Source organism: Pelmatolapia mariae, linkage group LG23, assembly GCF_036321145.2.
Source record: "Pelmatolapia mariae isolate MD_Pm_ZW linkage group LG23, Pm_UMD_F_2, whole genome shotgun sequence".
NCBI classification, from domain to species: domain Eukaryota; kingdom Metazoa; phylum Chordata; class Actinopteri; order Cichliformes; family Cichlidae; genus Pelmatolapia; species Pelmatolapia mariae.
Genome location: NC_086246.1, coordinates 50,438,771 through 50,459,216, shown reverse-complemented (window position 1 = coordinate 50,459,216; position 20,446 = coordinate 50,438,771). Strand labels below are relative to the sequence as shown.

General features: G+C 44.5%; 1 protein-coding gene across 1 annotated transcript in view; it reads right to left on the bottom strand.

Annotated features, from left to right (window-relative positions):
• Positions 1-1,061: 1,061 nt before the first annotated feature.
• The window catches only part of arhgef18b (rho/rac guanine nucleotide exchange factor (GEF) 18b), a 43,014-nt gene continuing 23,629 nt past the window's right edge, over positions 1,062-20,446 (bottom strand). The window contains exons 13-31 of the mRNA XM_063466142.1: positions 19,837-19,943; positions 18,746-18,886; positions 18,159-18,409; positions 17,953-18,078; positions 17,735-17,852; positions 17,400-17,654; positions 17,222-17,298; positions 16,873-17,051; positions 16,674-16,747; positions 16,367-16,552; positions 16,074-16,223; positions 15,697-15,812; positions 15,143-15,205; positions 14,939-14,986; positions 14,511-14,792; positions 14,234-14,383; positions 5,654-5,981; positions 5,045-5,188; positions 1,062-4,616 (exon numbers count right to left, since the gene is read on the bottom strand). Of these exons, the coding sequence (XP_063322212.1) occupies positions 4,327-4,616; positions 5,045-5,188; positions 5,654-5,981; positions 14,234-14,383; positions 14,511-14,792; positions 14,939-14,986; positions 15,143-15,205; positions 15,697-15,812; positions 16,074-16,223; positions 16,367-16,552; positions 16,674-16,747; positions 16,873-17,051; positions 17,222-17,298; positions 17,400-17,654; positions 17,735-17,852; positions 17,953-18,078; positions 18,159-18,409; positions 18,746-18,886; positions 19,837-19,943 (3,085 nt within the window). The 3' untranslated portion in view covers positions 1,062-4,326. The remainder of the gene's footprint in view (positions 4,617-5,044; positions 5,189-5,653; positions 5,982-14,233; positions 14,384-14,510; positions 14,793-14,938; positions 14,987-15,142; positions 15,206-15,696; positions 15,813-16,073; positions 16,224-16,366; positions 16,553-16,673; positions 16,748-16,872; positions 17,052-17,221; positions 17,299-17,399; positions 17,655-17,734; positions 17,853-17,952; positions 18,079-18,158; positions 18,410-18,745; positions 18,887-19,836; positions 19,944-20,446) is intronic.

The window sequence follows — 20,446 nt, the reverse complement described above, 5'->3', positions numbered from 1 at the left end:
AAATTGTGAAGCTTAATTTCTTTTATTATGAAAAAATATTTTGCGTTGAAGAAAAGCTGATTTGTTTGTATATGTTCTATTTATTAGAATCTCCACTTAAGATGATGTAATAACGCGACAGCGGCGGTTGAGAGGAGGTAAATTCTTTTTTGAGTGATGACAACAAAAACATGACTCCAACGGTCGCAAGTAGCCATGATGACCTAACGGCTCATTCCAGCAAGCAGCGCACTGAACAACAAGTAGGAAACCACAGCGGCACAGAGTCCATCAAACCAAGATTAGTCTCAGTGTTTTATGAGCCTGCAGGGATGTTTGTCTGCACGTCTGGGCTCTGCGGAGAATCTATTTGTTTAACTCTGCGGTGAGAACAGGCTCTGACTCCTGACTTCCTGCAAACAGCATTACATAAACCGCCTTCGAGCTGTGAATCAGTCGGGCTGAGATGGATTGGAGACGCTGGATGAGAGAAGGGGGAAGAAACAGGGAGACAGGAATTGGGCAGAGCGGTGGAAGGACTGAGACAGAAACAAAGACAGATTAAAGTGCAGCTTTCCTCCGCAGGGGAAGCAGCCTGGAAAAATAATTGTCGAGAGGAGACAGAGGAAAGCCACTAATGACAGCAGACAATAAAAACTGGCCGCTGCTGCAGCGTCTTCCCAGCCAGAATGACAATAAGGGAGGAGCTGGCAGCCCCGCTGTCAGCGATGTCCACGAAAGGATTGAACAGCCTCAACCGCAGCACCTGAATAGATCCTCGTCTGGGAATAGGCTGTTATTAAGTCGTCTAAACACAGGGTCAATAACACCGCCACGGCACCTCCGAGACACTGGGAGATGGCACGGGTGCTAGCTAATTGGGTGGTCAGGATTATTTTGACGAGCAGTGAATAAAAGTGCATATGAGTCAGAATTATACGCTGCACGAGCGCGGCCAGCCAGTAAACAGACATTTAGTTGCGTGCTCGACTTTGGACTAAACAGCAATGATCCAAACGCTCTGCACAAAGAGGACAAACAAAAGCCAAATTATTTCAAGACTTTTTTATTACTAAATGTTTCTAATTCAGCAGTTTGTGTCCGCAGGTCATTCTAAATGTTGCAAAGTGAATAAAATAAAACGGTACAAAAAAGCATCAGTTTTGCCGTGTGCTACAAACGTCATTAGACAGCTTTCACTAAACAAAAGTTCACATGACAACAAAGACGCATTCTGAACATTCATTTTCCCTTTCAAGTATGCTACTATCCAAAGTGACTAGTGTAAAGTTGGCAGAGGGAATAAAATAAGTATTTACACATTACAGGTCCAACAAATATGTGTCAAAGCAAAACAACAAATCCATTTCAAAATGTTTCCACACACACCGTACACAGGGACGTGACTGACCGGCTTCCACATTGGAAAACAGAAACGAGACTACAGCGAAGCAACATTTAAGACTCGAGTTGAACCACAAGGCAGCCTTCATCTCCCCTTTGAGGTTTCATTAAAGTCTCGGACCTGGAGCAGAAGCAAAGCGCTCGTACACGAGCTGAAAACACAGAAATACAGACGCACCGAAAAGTGTGACAAAGCTTAGGTGGCTTTTTCAGCTGACATGATCTTCATGATCGAGTCTCACCTGCTAAGTAACCACCAGAGCAAGCTGGCTGATCAACCTGTGAACTTGCTTGTTGTGCCAAACTCGTGAGCGTCAGTCCATAAATACAAGAAACTCACACACTACATATTAGGTGAATAAAAATGTAAATAACCCAATAATCATTTGTGACTAAAGCGATATTTGAGATGAGGCGGCAAATGGGGGGTGGCTGTAGCTCAGGCGGTAGAGCAGGTCATCTACTGATCGGAGGGTTGGTGGTTCGACTCCTGGCTTTACTGCTAACCCCAAATTGCTCTCAGATGCATCCATCGGAGTATGATTGTGTGTGTGAATGTTAGAAAGCACGGACACTCCCTGCAGGAACGACACAGAGCCCAGTCAGCTGAACGCATCTTTGGTTTAACCAACTGAAACAAGTGGATCATTTCATCCATGAACTCAGTGAAACTGTGACTAGTACCAGAGAGCCGACAGGCAGTACCGCCGCTGGTTAAATACGCTCGTTTACACAACAATGATGAACGATTGTGATTTCTGCCAAGACTGTATTCAGGAAGGTGAAACAGTACCAGATTGTACATAGACAGCCATGTGTGTATTTTAAGTGTATATACAGAAATACACATAACGGACAGTATGTACAATAATATACATAATATACACAAAAAGCTGCTCCAAGTCGAGCCTGTGATCACAGCTTCAGACACCAGCTCATTTTGGATCAACAAACTCTGACGTTCCCCACGCGTGCAGAGGAACAAACCACAGCAGACGATGGCTGTACCTCCACAGCTGTCACAGCATCGCTCTTCTGTCAGGCAGGCACAGAGATTTAAGACACGGCTGATGAAACGTCTTCAACAATAAATACAGAAACTCAAACCTCAAAACGTTTACCTCAAACCTGAACTGGCTAAAATGTCCCCAGCCAGACTTTTTTTTTTCTTACAAACTGTAAAGTCATCAAAATGAGCTCGAGTGACAAAAACATTTCAAAAACAGATTAAAATTTCATTAAACCTAAAAATAATAATAATAATAAGACTCATGTGGATTGAAATGGAAAATAAAGAACCTTTAAGCCGCTTCACTCCTGTGTGATCGTTTATCTTATTCAAATTCTGATACTGGAAAAGCTGACAGGGTGAATGTGATCTACAGCACGTTTTTATGTCTGCGTCAAACAGACACGGTTGATTCCTTTGACATTTTTCCTCTCCAGACAGACAGCAGAGGATACGGTTCTCCACTGTGTCCAGAGCATCTCTCTAGCTCTGTATATATGGAATATGTCGGGTGTATGTGTCCACTCAGAGAGCCCGGGTTGCAATGTAACTAAATGTAGTCAAGAATCCCTGTCCACCCTGTATATTCCATATATATGGAGCTGGACAGGTGGTCTCTTTACTCAGAGAACTGGGGTTATATTGTAACCACTTGTTCTATTTCACGATATATTTGATACTTTTCAGTGTCTGAAGCCCACATCCTCTCCTGAAATGGTTACATTCCAATATGTTGTCTTATTTTTCTATTCCGGCTACTGAAAAGAAAACTAAAGCAGTTTAAAGATTGCTTTTAAAATAGCTTCCAGCATGAAATGTACAGTACACCCACTCGAGCTCCACTAACAAATGTTTCATACAGATGTGACTCATTAAGTGATGATGGGGGTGGGGAGGGGCTTCCTGCGGTGAGACAAACTCAGTAAAGTGGGGACTAACTCAGACATCTTCAATTAGCTTCCTGAATAAGTATAAGTGTGGGAAAATTACAGCCTTAAAATTAAAGCTGATGCTAATAAATTTGTATTTGTTATGTTTCAGAGTCAGCAACATTTATGAAACATTTATTTGTTGTTATTCAACACGCAGTGTTTGGGGGAAAATGATGCCAGAGTTCAAACTACGTGACAAAGTTTGTCTCACTCTGCATGAGTTTCATTAGTTGCACAATTAGCCAAACTTGGTTGAAATGAAGTAACAGGACGCGACAGCTTAGACAAGACGGGTTTCATAAAAAGACGACAAACCAAGGACGTAATCAATAAACACAATTAAGACAAATAACAAAATGAAAGGAAGCTTCATCATTTTAACAGCTGTACAATCAAACAGTACACAGTTAGTCTGTTCATCCATCAGTCTGGGCTGAAGTATTTACACTGTGCAAATGAAACATCGAGCAGACAGTGTTTGTGTATTAAGAGTTTCTTTTACGTGGTTCCAGGTGCCGTAAGATCTTCATCGCTTCACCGACTCTCCTGATTTCACTCCTCTTGACAAAAAACAACAGTTTCTCTTCCTTTCAGTCACATCCTGGTTCAGCTCTCACGGCTAATGTCTTTGGATCGCTAAAACTTCATTTACACCTTTTTTTCACACTCTGGAAGGAGCCTTTGTTTTCACAAAGGTCTCTCCTTCATGATTCAGCCAATTAAGTTTAGATATAAAACTAAAAATTAAATAAAATAAGATTAAACGATTACACTAATATTGGCAGTTTAGGGCCAGATGAGGGTTATTAAAAACAAACGCTGTCTTTCTTTCCGTGTGTGAACCACTGCAGCCCTTCTCCCTGCAACAAACTTCACCAGCCTTACTGAAACAATGCGTCTGCATTCACATGATCGCATGGAAGGTGCTCTTCGGAATGGGCCTAATGGTTTAATGGGGATCACCATCAATCCCTGGACTGGTTTTTTTCCTCTATCGTAAGTTCAGAAGAAGATGACATCCTCCTTATTGAGGTCCTCTGTGGTGAACTTGTAGGGCGGCGGCATGCTGTGGCTGAGCCCTTGAACCTGTGCGCTGGGATTGAGGCTCTGCGGCTGCACGGGGGAGTGGAACTGAAGAGCGCCGGTGCTCTGCGAGTGGGGAGGTATGATGGGAGGCTGCACGGAGGGTTGAGGATGGGACTGTGCAGGAAGCATGGGGGGCTTCTGAACATTTGGAGGGTGGGAGGCAGACTGGATGTCTGGTCCAGCGTTGTCTAGAGAACTGGGCTGATCTGCAGGAAAGGCAATAAGAGAACAAAGAATTATTGCAAATACAGTTATTCATAGCAGCTCGATGCAGTCAGGCTTACTCATACAGGAATGTAATCACATAAAATCCTGCCAGCGCTTTTTTCTTTGTTAGCTGCAACAGAGAGGACAGGATTAAAGTGTTAAAATGTCTGTGTCAGCAGCACAGCTTGATATTAATCATACTGCAGCATGAAACTGATAGGTGTTTACACAGGGTGAGGCTGGGCATGTAGGCAGACTTTAGAGAGGAATGTGACTGGGTGGGGTCAGGTTTGCCCAGGTGGAGAATGCAACTCTTTTGTTTGCGTCTATGAGAACCAAGATTAATAATGCAGCAGGCAAAGACGGACGAGAGGAGATTGTGTTTGAGTTCGTCTGATTGAGCGAGCGAGCGCGTGCGCAGCGATACCTGCGTGGTGATGCTGGGTGTGCGACTGAGGAGGGGCCGACATCGGGACCTGCTGGTGGGGGCTGACGGAGCGCTTGACCTTGTGGGCGTTGTCCTCTTTGGTGGAAAGCTTCAGTGGGAGCACCTGCTTCATGTCCAGCGAGGCTGCGGGGAGACCGAGGGAGGGGACGGGGAGCAGAGAGATTGTCAGATTAGATGAGCAGCCTGGCCTCTTTGATAAGCCCGACCCAGTGAAGACTGCCAATGTGATTCTAATGAGACTGATCAGGCCGAGCGCAGGTCAGGCAAGAATCGGTGGGGAAGAAAAATCCATTTTAATAGAGAGTCTGCTGCACTGATTAACATCACCTACGGGAGGGAGAGACTTAAAACCTAACGGCCTAAATCCAACATCCAGAGTGCTTTGCTAAAAAAGCCTGCACCTCATCCTGAGCTTTACAAACTGCTTTGAGTAAACAGTCTCTCATGAGACGACCCGCACTGTTATCACCTTCTTTGGTACCTTTCTAAAAAGGACTGCACTGTATAGTATTTACACCTGTGGCCATTTAATATCAAGTCTGCAAGTGCTGGAATTTCTGATCAGCGGTCACGATCCCGACGCCTCACCGGTGCTGTCGGTGCGATGCGACGCTTTGCCGCTCTTGCTTCCTTTCCCTTTGCCGCTGTTGATTGCTGCCAGCTTGGTGGGGATCTGCTGCTGAACCCCGACCGGCTTGTGCAGCTGATTGGTGGTGCTGAAGAGATGGAGCGGCACCTCCGTCTTTAGCGGCAAAGTCGAGGAGCCCGTCTCACGTCGCACTATCACCTCGGGACGCTCCGGATAGTCGGCTTGTGCCACGGACATGCTGCCACGCACCAGCGGCTTCGGAGGCAAGTCGGTGGACCCAGAGGACATGAGGAGATCTCCATTTAGACTTCCAGAAAGGGGAGCCACCTGCAGGACAGGAAAGAATGGATTATTCTTAAGGTGGACTTTTAAGCTCATTTTCCATATCGATGCATCGATTCAGTTTAGAATCACAGTTGCAAATGTTTGCACAGCCCGTGTGTGTGTGTGCATGAGAACACAACTTCAAACAACTGCAGAGAATACACAGATCGCACGCCATAAATCGTCTGCCCTCTGTAATGGCAAGGCGTCATCAAATCTGCTGAGGCGCTGGGTATTTACGGGCTAAAGAGGGAATCAGAAACACATTGGACTCTTGCTGAGCATGCATTTTGGTACATCTGGTGCAAGCTTTTGATTCCCCCCCAAAGCTGCTTGAGGACAATGCACACAGAGACACAGACACAGAAAATCAGAAACATAAAACCCTCAATAATCCGTGAGCACACAAAGGCGTGTCGAACAAAACGAACAGGACTGCTAAACAAGCAGGCGCACAAGAAAACGGCTCCGGTGACATGAGCGGATAATAGAAATCGCATTGTCCACTTAATTACTAGAAGGGAGGAAAGACGATCTCGAGGCCGAGTCAACATTAGCGTCCAAGTTGCATTCAGTGAGACTGACCAGGAGGATTTCTGCAACAATGCAGTGATGTGGTGTTTGTGTTAATAATCCCACAAGTTTCATCGCCACAAAGGCTCCTTTCAGCGGGCTATTGTAAGAAATACTACACAACCAAACTTTGCTAATCCCCTCTGCAGCACTGTGACCCAGTTATGGTGGAGAATGATATTTATCTGACATTATATAAGAAGTCAAAGAACAATGAGCCGACTACAAATCAGCCAGAAGGGGTTAACTCTTCACCGTTCCTCTTACGTGATAATGATGATGATAATAATAATAATAGCTGCTTGGGTTTACTGGACAGGAAATCTTTGGGGATTACTATGATGGTCTTAATTATAAAAATAAACGAATAGCCTTCCTCTAAACAGTGTTTAATGTTGTAATAATATCAACATCAGTTTCTCTGTGACCAAAGCTAAAGCCTGGCATCAGCCTGTCTGCGAGCAGTCCATGTGCAACATGATTGATGCTGCTGCTGAGCACTTCCTGTGGTGATGGGGAATGCCTGACTGAAGGCAGACTCATCTGAACGCTCTCATGTGTGGAGACAGTGAAGGGGCCCTCTGTGGGCAAAGTCTCCATACATCCCTTCTTGACCCCTCGGTTTTGCTTCTTCTCCGTAATTTTTCCTCTTTCGGCACTCGCTCATCTCGGCACACAGATCCTTCATTGTTCCCACAACAAGGTGATCTGCTTTAAGCGACGCAAACAGCAGGTTTCCAGGGCAGTAAACCACGCACAAGCTGCCGAGCACAAAGAGCTCTGACTGACAGCACATAAACAATTAGCACTGGCTGCCTTCCAGAGGGTACTGCTAATGGTAGGTTTGGACTAGCTGATTATAGAGCCAGGTTCCTCTCATCCTGAAAACTGCCTGCATATTTCCATATCATAATGTATCCACCAACCCTGCACAAAGACTTCTATATACTGGACAACACCAGCTCGGGGACTTTTAGCCGGGAGTAATTCACGTGTTGAACAGTAACGTTAAAAAAATTGTTTTTTATGGTTAATTTGCAGCTGTGATCCAGGGTGAAGTCACGAGATTAGCAGGCAAAACACGTTTAATCCAAAATCAAATTGCACCTAAGTAAATCCTACAGTTCCTGAATGTGGTAATTACTCAGAGAAAGACCATGTTGGAACACGGTGTTTCACAGCAGCAGTTATTCATGGCACAAAATTATTAGGCAACATTTTTTCTTAATGCGTGATGAATCATTTAAGTCTCGCATCAATCAAAAGATCAAACATTCTCCATTTCCATCTTTTCCACTCAGTACAAGTTTTAGATTTCAGTCGATTCTCTTTGGCTGCAAATAATAACAAACATGTGGAGGAACGGCATCACTTTAACCCATTATGACATTTCAGTCACTCACCGGCTGCAAAGAAAGAAAGCAGCCGTGTCTGTTACAGACTCGCAATATGTTTGGGTTTTACACACTGTTTTCACATAGACAACATCTCCTTACACCAACAATGATCAATACACTGCAGCTTTATCAATAACATGTCACAGCCTGTTATTACCTTAAAAATCCTCATTAATCCCCAAAAAAGCAACTTTCTCCAAGACTCCGTTAAAAGTACTTTTAATGTAAAACAGTACTTTCCTCTCTCAGAGCAAACGATTCACTTGGACTGTGAGCAATTTGCCAATATTGTGGTTAAAGACTGAACAGTACTGCACACAGTGTACAGCTAACAGGTGGGGAATAGCTACAGTGACAGATGGCTTAGAGAAAATATCTGCCCTCGAGCGCGGTGCTCCGTCTCAGCTCCACAAAGCAACTGCTAGCAGCTGATTATAGAAGAACCCAGAAACAGGCCTTTAGTTTTCTGTGCACATGGTGAGGTGTTGATGAGTGTTTACTGCGAGCTTCACAGACAGAAACACACTGACACCAAAGCAATTAATATCAGTCTGGAGGCTAAAGCCAAAGAGCAACAAGTACTTTTACTTTGTTTTTTCTTTTGCAGACTTTATGTTTTAGTCACATTTGTGTGTCTTCACATAAAGAAATCATAGAGGATCTAAATAACACCGTTATGCATGTTTGGCTCCTAATTACTCCACCTTTGTGCTTTCATGCTCACTCTTAGTTGCTCCTATTGTCTTGCACTGCCCTTTACGTCACATTCACCAGCCACATTTTTAGGTACACCCATTCAACTGCTCGTGAAACTCTAATCAGCCAAGTCAGCAGCTCAATGCAATTAGGCACAAAGAAAATATGAGCAGCAGTTTTCTGGGTGAAAATGTCTCGTAGATGCCAGAGGTCAGAGGTCAGAGGAGAGTGGCCAGACTGCTTCAAGCTGATAAGAAGAAAACAACAACTCAAACACTCGTAACAACTGAGGTATGCAGAAGAGCATCTCTGAATGCACAAACTGTTGCACCCTGATGCAGCAGAAGACCTTCACTGTAACTGAGGCTTGGAAAGATTGGAGTCTTTTAAGAGCATAACACTTTAACTTTTACAAGGTGTGATCAAAACAAAGAATATGACCGTGCATGCTTATCAAACCGACGGGACATAAAGGCTTATCTCTTATAAAAGCCCTGTTACAGTCTGCAGGTGAGACAAGGCCCCGCTCACCTTTGGAGGTTAACATGCGGCGGTTCCTCATGAAAGAAGCAGTCGTAAACTGCTGGGAAAAAAATATCACCTTTCCCATTTTCAAGCATTTAGAATTTTATGGGGCGACCGTGGTTCAGGGGGTTGGGAAGCTCATCTGTAACTGGAAGGTTGCCGGTTCAATCCCCCAGCTCTCCCTGTCCTGGTCGTTGTGTCCTTGGGCAAGACACTTCACCTACCGCCTACTGGTGTTGGCCAGAGGGGCCGATGGCGCGATATGGCAGCCTCGCTTCTGTCAGTCTGCCCCAGGGCAGCTGTGGCTACAACTGTAGCTGCCTCCACCAGTGTGTGAATGTGAGCGTGAATGAATAGTGGAATTGTAAAGCGCTATTATAAATGCAATCCATTATTATTCATCATTATTATCAAAGAAAAAAAACAACTGGTGCATGGAGCAATTTGGCCAACTGTTTCTTGATCTGCCGCTCATGGTGTTTACGTTCACTTAAACCTAAAAATCGAGATGTAACCTCAGCAACGCTTGGCTTGTATGACCTTCCAATTACAAGAGTAGTGAGCAATCAGACCACAGCCAACCCAAATCCCGGAGCCAACTACGATCAGACGAGATAACACAGATCAAAGAGGAAAAAAATGCTCTCATCAGTCAGAACATGTCAAAACCTGCACAGTTCTTGCTCACGTATGTTAAGAAATGCACACACAGAAGTAGGTCTCTTTTTATGAGGTCTAATCAAAGCTCTCTGGGATTGCTGATGAGTTCTAATTTTGGTTGGTGGCAAATAAATGTCTGTTGATATCAACTTGGCCAGGAGCCTGGAACAGATCCTGCGGTTGTAGCTAATGAAAAGACCGTTTGATGTGTTTGACACAGAGGGAGAAGAAACCACTTCCAAATCTCTCCAAACAACAGCCAAAAAAGTCCCAGCCAACAGTATAGAACTGAAACCCATAGACGCTGCACATATGTACAAAATGCACGCACAAAGACTGATTACATAGGTTGTAAGTGTGATGTAGTTCAGGTCTCATCTTGCAGTTCATCCAACAAACTTCACAGAAATCTTTTTCACCGTCACCGTTTCAGCAGAGGGCTCTATAATTAGAAGAGGATTACTCATGACAGAGGATTAGGTCAGTTCACCCAGAGGCTCTGCTGCTTCATCAGAGCAGAGGATGTGGTTCTCCTGGAGCCACTGTGAAGTACTCTAGATATAACTCACAATCAAAGGCCTCTGCAGCTTGTAATGAGATGATAACTGCAATAATTCACATCAGCTGGTTATGTTTGTGTACATCGTGAGTCTAGGCTCCCGTTAACTGAGGTCTGGGGCATTAAAAAAGGTTCCTAACATGAAATCTGTGAGAATGCACGAGGACAAAGGTCACCGTGTGAAGCTGAGCAAAGTTACAGACGATAAGAATTTAAAAAAAGGAATGCACAGTTGCAAAAGAGCACTGTAGCGTTTTTTGGGACTTGTCTGGGCGTGAATGAACAGCGTCATGTCAGCTGACAGTTACTCAGCATGGTATGCAGGCTGGAGACTAGAGATGGCATGATACCACTTTTTTATGTCCGATACCGATATCATAAATTTGGATATCTGCCGATACCGATATGAATCCGATATAATGTGTTTTTTAATCAATAAAACTTTTTTTTTAATATCTTGCTGCATTTTGTCTAAGTTCATACTCAAGTTTAAATAAACAACAACACTAAAGCTATTCTGTTATACCTGTATGTAAAAAATACACTGCGCCCAAAATATTTCATAGTTCAGCAACACTGATCAATCTAATAAACTTAAACCTACTCCATCCTTCCTATTCTGGTATTTTAAAGAGTACTTAGCAGAAATATTAAGCAACCTAACTAATAGGGTTGCAAACTCCCAGCAAAAAAAAATAGGGAACCACCCCCACCCTCCACCTCATGATGCTTAATCGACGTAATCAACTTTAATTTGATGCAGCGTGACAAAAAAATGCACAGAAAAAAAATTATTTTTCAAGAATAATTAAATAGATTCAACATCTTTCTTCAACAGAATTGCAGCCTGCACAGATGGTACCTTCCCAAAGGAAAAAGTACTATAGCTCACTAGGGTATATTAGACTTAACAGTTACTATATACAGTAATGGACTTCTATACATTTTACATCAGATTAAAACTTTGGGTGTAAGACTCAGATAATTATTTATTGAAAGCTAGACATTTTAAATGAGAATAAGAAAGAAAAGTATGTCTTTGTGCCCCCGTCAGAGGATAGACTTTAAAGTTCTGATGCTGGTCTATAAAGCTCTGAATGGTTTAGGACCAAAATACATCAGTGACCTCCTGACCCAGTATGAACCTTCCAGATCCCTCAGGTCATCTGGATCCGGTTTTTTATCAGTTCCCAGAGTCAGAACCAAACACGGAGAAGCTGCATTCAGCTTTTATGCTCCATATATCTGGAACAAACTCCCAGAAAGCCTCAGATCAGCTGAAACACTCAGTTTATTTAAATCCAGGTTGAAGTCTCACCTGTTCTCAGCTGCTTTTGAATAAAGCACCAAATCCACACTTTTAAGCTTAAATTTCAAAACTTACATTTTAACTACTGACTTTATCTACTGTTCTGATTTTATCTACTGTTCTGATTTTATCTACTGTTTTGATTTTTGATTTTAAATACTGTTTTGTTTGTTTGTTTGTTTGTTTGTTTGTTTGTTTGCTTGTCTTAATCAATTTTAAATCATGCTTTTTATTTGTTTTTGTTTTTAATGTCTCTGTAAAGCACTTTGAATCACCTTGTTGTTGAATTGTGCTATATAAATAAACTTGCCTTGCCTTGCCCTTTTCCCTGTTCATGCCCTATCGGCCCCCCTGGCTAAACTTTGCTAGATCCGCCCCTGCACAGTTACCAGCCGTCAGCTACGTAGAAAAGGATCCTGGTCTAGAAAGTAATATTAAATAAATTCTAACAACAGCTTATCAAGGTTAAATGTGCTGCTGTTGTTCAGCCGCTGGTTTCCTCTTTCTGGTGCAAAGTGGGCCAAAAACAAAGAAAACAAAGAAGAGAGATTGTGCTATCTACTGTACAATATAAAGCGCCTTGAGGCGACTTTTGTTGTGATTTGGCGCTATATAAATAAAATTGAATTGAATTGAATTGACTCCCGACAGAAAGCCGATCAGCTGATCATTAAGCAGTTTCATGATTGAAGTAGCAGCAAGAGAGGGAGAGGCAGTGGCTCCATATATCGGTTGTTAAGCTTAACGTGGGAATGCTTTACAAACATTCAGAGATGAACTTACACACTTGCTTTACTTCTCTCTGGGATAACTTCCTCGGAGATGAAATGCTGGTTTGGTAGCGAGGCTACAAATAAACACAGCCGCTCTATCACATGAGGCACACTGCTCCGACGTGCTACGGTTATGAGCAGAGTTACGCCGTGTCGCAAGTTTTGTGAGGTGCTTTTTTGATATTTAATGGATCGGATTATATTTTTTATTTCTCTCCGATATCCGATCCAGTAATTTACGTCAGTATCGGACCGATACCGATACGTAATATCGGATCGGTCCATCTCTACTGGAGACACTGGCCAATCAGCAGAGAGGGACTTATGACATAACTATAGATCGCAATCAGACAGAAATACATGCATATGAGCCCATGTAACAGCACCAATGGTTTACGGTCAGACTTGAGTAATTGCAGTCCAGTGACGGTGAATCACTGTGCTGCAGTCAGAGTCATCACAACATCATTAGGTGTGTTTTGCATTGGGAAAAGGCAGCACGCACATGTGGAGTGCTGGTAGCTTTTCACATTTACGCTGTAATATTAGTATTTGAAATTAGCTTTAGGTATTTCTAGTGGCTGTGAAAGAACTTGAGCCAACACATCGCACTGTTACATAAATCATAACACTTTTTCAGGTAAGCAGGGATGCAGGACTCTTTACAACCAAGAACCAGAGCGTGCAGTGAGTCCCAGGTCTGCACAGAGTGAATGTGGCGGCGCTGTTCATGGATTCATAAAGCTTTGCTGTATCAGCTACAAATGAACTAAGTAAATTCAAAGTATGTGATTCAGGCGGTGATTAGAAATGCTCTATCCACTGATATTTTTTTTCTTTGACAAACAGATAAAATCTGTGTCAAGACAAAAGTTGCCGGTGCACACAGACACCCATCCAACCAACTAAGCTGTAATTGGTTGTTGCAGACCTTTGAAAACACTAAAGGCTGATATTAAGTAGCTCCTTGACAGACTTGTTAGCATCGGGCATGAAATTACAGTCAGTGGCTCTTTCTCAGAACTGCTCTCCCATGAAGCTCACAATGCAATGCATTGTAGCGTAAGGAGAGGAAGCATAAGCAAAGACGAGAGCGGCGGGGGGGTAAGGAGATGAACCACACAGAGGTGGATTTCTGGGCTGAACTGTAACAATTGTTTTCAACCGTCAGTGTAACATCATTACAGCCCGTCTATGAAACTGATGCTTCTGTCCCACTCGTAGGAGACCTGATAAGCAACTAAAAAAAGGGTCCTGTGGCAGCTTATTCATGTAACTGAAGAGTTTCAAAATGATGAAGAGAGAAAGGGCATTCTGCACACTGACACACTAATTAACCATCATGCAAAATAATAATGGATTGCATTTATATAGCGCTTTTCAAGACCCTCAAAGCGCTTTACAATTCCACTATTCATTCACTCTCACATTCACACACTGGTGGAGGCAGCTACAGTTGTAGCCACAGCTGCCCTGGGGCAGACTGACAGAAGCGAGGCTGCCATATCGCGCCATCGGCCCCTCTGGCCATCACCAGTAGGCGGTAGGTGAAGTGTCCTGCCCAAGGACACAACAAGCGAGACTGTCCGAGCCGGGGCTCGAACCGGCAACCAACTCTTTGAGCCACGATCGCCCCCAAAAGCAAGCACAAAGAAATTAAATGCTTCAAATCAAATGCATGCAACATGAGTGAGCCCGTAATACATCATAACAATAATAACAGTAAGTGTTGCCAAATGTGGCCACTAGCACGGGTGCCCCACCTCAATGGTCTTCCTCTTGATCTTCTTCTGGTGTTCCAGGCGTTCCTTTTCTTTCTCCACAGCTCTGGTGGACTCTCTCAGTCTCTCCAGGTCCTGCTGGTACGTCTCCCTCTGCATGTCCAACTCCTCCTTCTCTTTTGCCAGTTGCTCCTGCGTAACAAGAAGTGATGCTGCAGCTTAGGCTTTGTTAAATATAAGCTCAGCAAGTTTAGTCTTCAGCAAACAGAAAGCCAAACGTAACTGTTCTGCAGCTCTTAGGTAACAGAGAGCACCTCACCTCCGTCCTCCTGCACTCCTCCTCTCTTTGTCGTAGCCTGGCCTCGGTAGCCTCCACCTGCTGGCGGTGCCTCTCTCTCTCCTTCTCCCAGCGCTGCTGCTCCTGCCGGTGCTGCGACTGCAGCTTGTGGAGGCTGGCCAGCTCCTCTCTCTGCAAGGCCAGAGTCCGCTGCTTCTCCTGCTCCAGGAGCACGTTCCCCTTGTGGCGGCCGGGCAGGGAGGCCCGCTCCGTCAGCGAGGCCCGCTGCAGCTCGATCTGACTGTCCTGCTGTGAAACGATGGCCTGAAGAGACACACGAGACCAGGTGAAACAACAAAAACATCGCAGATCATTTTTGCACTGAGACGATGATGAGCAGCTGAGATGTTATTTTAACAGCCAAAACATACGAATGCGTTTCATTTATAGAGTGAAGGGCAGACTTTTACCTGCAGACTGTAGAGCCTCTGTGAGAGCATCAGCACTCTGTCAAAGAACTAGAGTGCAAAGAACAGACAAGGTCAGCATGCTCAAATATCCACAACACAACATTTTACTGGGTTAATAAACATCTCATGGCTCCAGCAGGCGCGACTGTGAGCATCAAAGCTGACATTGTTCTGTAGCTGAGAGATAAGAGGTGAGACGCTTACTTCAGCCTCTGGGAACGAGTCGGACCAGATGCGATTCCATCGGGCAGGAGAGCTCTCGTCGACCTGAGCGTGAGATACACAGCGAGGCCATCATACTGTAGTGCTGCACATTATGTACAGTACAATATAAAATGTGTTAACATATGACCTCAGCACTGAATTATTTAATTTCAGTTTAGTAGAATTAATTTTGTGGAAAAAATCCAAAAGTGATTCCAGGAAACAGCCGTGGAAAACAAATAATAATGTTTAATAAAAGACGAAAACCAAAACGGTATTTCACACTCAGAGCACTGAACCTGTGTATGAACCACAAACTGAAGTCTGCTGGCGTGCTGTCCAGGAGGGACATTTACTGGAATCAAATGAATGTTCAGAGAATTTGTTTATCGAGGTTTCATCTATGTAGAAACAGATGAAGTCACCTGCAAGCACATGGAAATTTCCAGAGGACTTGCTCTGGTTCTTACTATTTACAGGAAATAACACCGACTCATCCCGAGAAGTGTGTGTGTGTGTGTGTGTGTGTGTGTGTGTGTGTGTGCGCGTCCTACCGTCTGCTCCAGGGCGTGGCTGCCACTGAGGTCTTTCAGCTGAGGGTCAGAGCTGGCTCTTTGACTCCTGTCTCTGTTTCTGGACTCGCCAGAAAAGTTCTTCTTCACACTGCCATCTGGCACACACACACACACACACACACAGACACACACGGTGACATTAACAAATCACAAACGCTTGGGGGGGAAAGAAACTGACCAGCAAACAGTCATAATCTAAAAGAGTTTCACAGAAACTTCACACATACAACCAGATTTGTGTGTAAACTGTCCCCACAGATTTATTTATTTAGTTTTGTTTATACATTTTTATTTATCTGTACTGTATGCATGACGTAAAACAGACTTCTTTGCGGCTCGCAGTGTGCTGGACTCACTCTTGTTGAAGATGGCGGGGCTGCTGTCATAGCCCCCAAAGGTGTCGGCTCGCCTGGGCAGAACCCCAGAGCCGTTTCCTTCCTCCCACCTGGCGGGTGCAGGAGGCCCCTCCCTCACTCCAGACTGCAGCAGGTTCTGAAGGTTCTCCACTGAAGCCAAAACAAATCAATAATATTACAACCTACTAATTTATGCACCAGCTGAGAGAAGAGAATGTATGTGTGTGTGAATGTCATTTAATTCCCTTTGAAACTTAGACAGATGCACATATCGTCACGCGGCCTAGTCCTACCCTCAGTGATAGCTCCTTTGAGCAGGACCTCCCCCTGCTGGAGGTCTGAGAAGTCTCCTCGAAGCAGAAGTCTGGAGCGCGACGCTGTGTCTTCCAGCCCTGCCACAGACTCGGCCATGTCCGCAAACAGCTGAAGCTTCTCGGTCAGCGCCTGCGTGATCACTGCATCCTTCTGGCTTAGCCGTTCTACAGTTGGGAAGCATGACACAGAAGACTCATTCCTGGACAATAAGCTTTAATATTCTAGACTTCTAGATATTTGAAGGGTAAGATAACACACGAGCACCACCTTGTGGCCTCTAGTTACCTCGAAATTCTTTAAACCTGGAAGCTCGGGCCTCTTCTTCCTCACTGAACAGCCTTTCCTCAGTGTGAGGACAGCTAATGGGGGAGAAGACAGGAGCCAGATGAGGAAAGGATCCTGGCTTTGATTGAGGTGTGTGAACACTTTCTTTGGATTAACCTGAGTGATAAACAGATGCGTGTTTGTGTGTTGCTGCAGCTACCTCTCTGCAGCTTGTCGTATTTGCGTCATCCATGAGTTTCGCTCCTCCTTGGAGGCGGTGTGGATCTCATACATCTCCGGCTCATTGGAAGAGGCACAGATAAGAAACATGGCTTTCTCCTCGTGGGCAACCTCCCTGACTATGAGCTTCTGGAGAGAGATAACTGACGGCTTGTTATCCTGGGAGGACCAGAAGAACAAAAGAGAGGAGGGGGCGGAAACGAGAATGAGAGCTAAACCGATGAATTTACAAATCTGTCATAATTCTGCTCCTTTTTACAATTTCCAAAACACACTGAGCACATTTCTCTTTGATGCCGTTTTATTTTCATAGATACCGACGTACTCACCACTGCAGCAAATACATATCTCTGATCTTTCTCTTGCAGCAAAAGCAACACATCTGACAGCAGCACGGCAAGAATATCTAAAGGAAGAGCAACAGAAATGACAGAGATGCATTATTGCTTTATAGCACCAGAACACGTGCACAGACAGCAGATGAGTAATAGTTTATTATGTGATAACCTTTGAGTCTGCCTGAAGCAGCTCTCCAGCTGACTGTGCCCTCATGAAGCAGCCGTCTCCGGCCCGGCGCAAGGTCCTCCCTCCGAAAGACACGACCGTCTTTGAATTTCCCCTGCGCCTTCGGCTCCATCCTGCTGTGTATTTCTCTGAGCCTGGAGTTCTTCTCGTGGAGATTAACCAACGTGTCCACCTGTACGATGGTGTCTTTGATCAGACCCAGCGCCCGAGTCAAATCCACATGCTCGTCCGTACCAGCTAGGAATGAGGAAGAAATGATTAAACACAGCGAACCAAGTCATTCTGGGCAGTAACTGTGATCTACTGAGCAGAAATACCTTCAGTGTTGTGAAGAATGCGCTCAACTAGTACCGGGTACTTTGTAATCCGCTGTGTCACCAATAAAATACACTCAGTCACTCCGAGCCGCCGCACAATAGACAGGTGACTGATTTTCTACAAAGAACAAAAGCAGAAATATTTGATTTAACGCTGCACGGTAACTAACGACTCTTTAATGTGATATAATACAGCTAACTCTGTATCTGCATCGTACTCGGATGATGGTTTGGAACTTTTTGTTGTTTTGCAGCTGATCTTTGTAGTAGCTGACAGCTTCAGGGTGGTGACTGCAGAAATCTCCATAGCTGTCCTTCATCTTCTCTCCGATTTCACCTGAGAACTGGACAAAGAAGAAACGTCAGCTCTGTCACTGAGAAAATCGATGGTGGGCATCAGCGTGCATGTGTGTCTCCTCCATACCTGTGCGATCAGGATGTCTGCCAGCTTGTTGATCGTGTAGTTCCTGTCGCTGGGCGGGACGAGGCTTTCTCGCCGCCGCTCTTTGAGACGAGACAGGAAGTTTGTGTGAAGGTCAAGGAGGTTTTCCAAGCGGGGGAACAGACAGTCCAGCCTTCCTGCGTCCATCTGGAGGTTCTCCTTCAACTCCCGGACGTAGACGCGCAGCATTATCTTCAGAGTTCTCACATGATGCATCTCTGTCTGCATCAGCTCTACAGGACGACATACGCATGTTCTGTAATGCACATGTGTGTGTCATGCACATGTGTGCACTGCAGTGCACTGAGGTGCTGGATGTTACGTAAAGCTCCTGGTTTTCCCCTCATATATACACTCTGTTATATTTAGGCTTTTTAAATATTAACACACCCTATTTACACATTTACAGCTCTCGCTGAATTAAATGTGTGATTCCAACTGTGTTACAGTTAAAGTGCACGGCCCAATCAGTGTGCCTTTCAAGGTAAAAGCGCCGTCTGTATCCACTGATCCGCGGGACAGGCGACTCACTGGCCGGACACGTACAGGAACAATGAAATCACACTTACCGTATATCACGTCTTGTCTCTTCGCCGTTTCTTTAGTGTGCTTTTTGAGATACTGCTGATCAACCGCCGAACTCCACGAGTCTGCCTCCAAATCCTGAGCATCAGACTCCAGATCAGCCCGCACAGCTGCATAGTGAGCGTCTGAGGAGAGCAGCAGAGGCATCAGACCTGCTCTGTTTTGTTGGATTATAATTATTTTGAAAAGGACTTCTGAATATTGCATGATGATACCTCAACATGTGCAGAATTTTATAAATAATGAAGATTCCTAAATGATTCTTATTGTGCAGGGTCCATGTTTAACAGCTCATCGTTCTGAACTAAATTATTTTTTTTATAAACTGTAAATGAGACATTTACAGTTTATAAAATCATCAGCTCTGCCGAGACGACGCACGGCCTTTGTTTTCACCTTTTAAACGATCTGTAGCAACTTTGTTTTTCACTACAGGAAACTTGGTCACCTCTGCCAGCTCACACTTTGCAGAGGCGAGCAACACTAGTTCACACACGCTACAGTCGATCGCTTCCAGCAATGCCGAACCCGCGTCACACGTTATCATCAAGGTCACTTTCCTCAAAGGGCCGATAACAAAAGTGTGACTCCACCTCAACAACGTATGACTCAAGATTTCCGCCCCTTTCATCAGTTATCCATGAGCACAGTGCATGCTGTGATAATATCAGAGATCATATAGGTGATTATCCTCCAGATTTATAACACAACTGTGAGGAAAAACAATCATCCTGCCATGTCATACATTGTTAAAGCGTGGAATAAAACAATAAAGATGGGTATCGGCAGTAGCTCTTTCATAAATAAGCCCATAAAATAGACACGCTGGTCAGTCTCCAGCCTAGAATACAGGTCGAGGTCACTCCTGAACCCACAAATCGCAACCAGCAGGACACACTCTGGGTTTGGGGAAAAAAGCCCTGAAGGCGAGCTGTCGCTGGAGCAGGCAGCCCTTAGAAGACTCAGTCTGAGAAAAGCTGGTCAACAATTTCCCACCGATTCCAACTGAGACTGGAACTGTTATTCCAGTAATTCCAGTTCAAGCCGCACTTCAGTCACTCAGACAGCTGCTCACCTTCTACAATGATGGACTCGGTGGTCGAAGGAGCGAGGGAAATCGCGTCTTCATTGTAGCGTTTGGAGCGGGGAGTGTCCGTCTCATCCATCTCCCCAGGGAGGGATCTGAGGGAAGACAACCACAGGTCCAAGGTGGCATACATGGTGAAATGGAAACAACTTAATCCCACTAGCAGCCAACACGTGCGTTTAAAGATCCAAAGTAGCAAATAAATCAAAGAAAGTAGAGAAAATCTTTCCTGATTTCTTCTTCTCCACTTACTGTTGCCCATCTCTGGCTTTCTGTCTTCTGCTCATTTACACCTCTCTCTTTCACTGCCCCCCCCCACCCCGGTACCGAGCCATGCAGCAGAAAAGCAGGCAGCTGCAAGCCGTCTACACTCAGCTTCAAAGGGCGTCATATTAGCAGAGACAGCCTGCCTTTAAGTGTCGACTATAAAAACATCTTACGGTGGCAACGACAAAATATTGTTTGAGCTAAAGAGACGAGAATCTAAAAATATGAGACATTTACATACAGCAGAGCCTGCAAACATCTACAGTACAGCAATATACATTTAAAAGAAAGACTGCTCCGTGCTCGTCTGTGAACTTTTCAACTTGGTGCA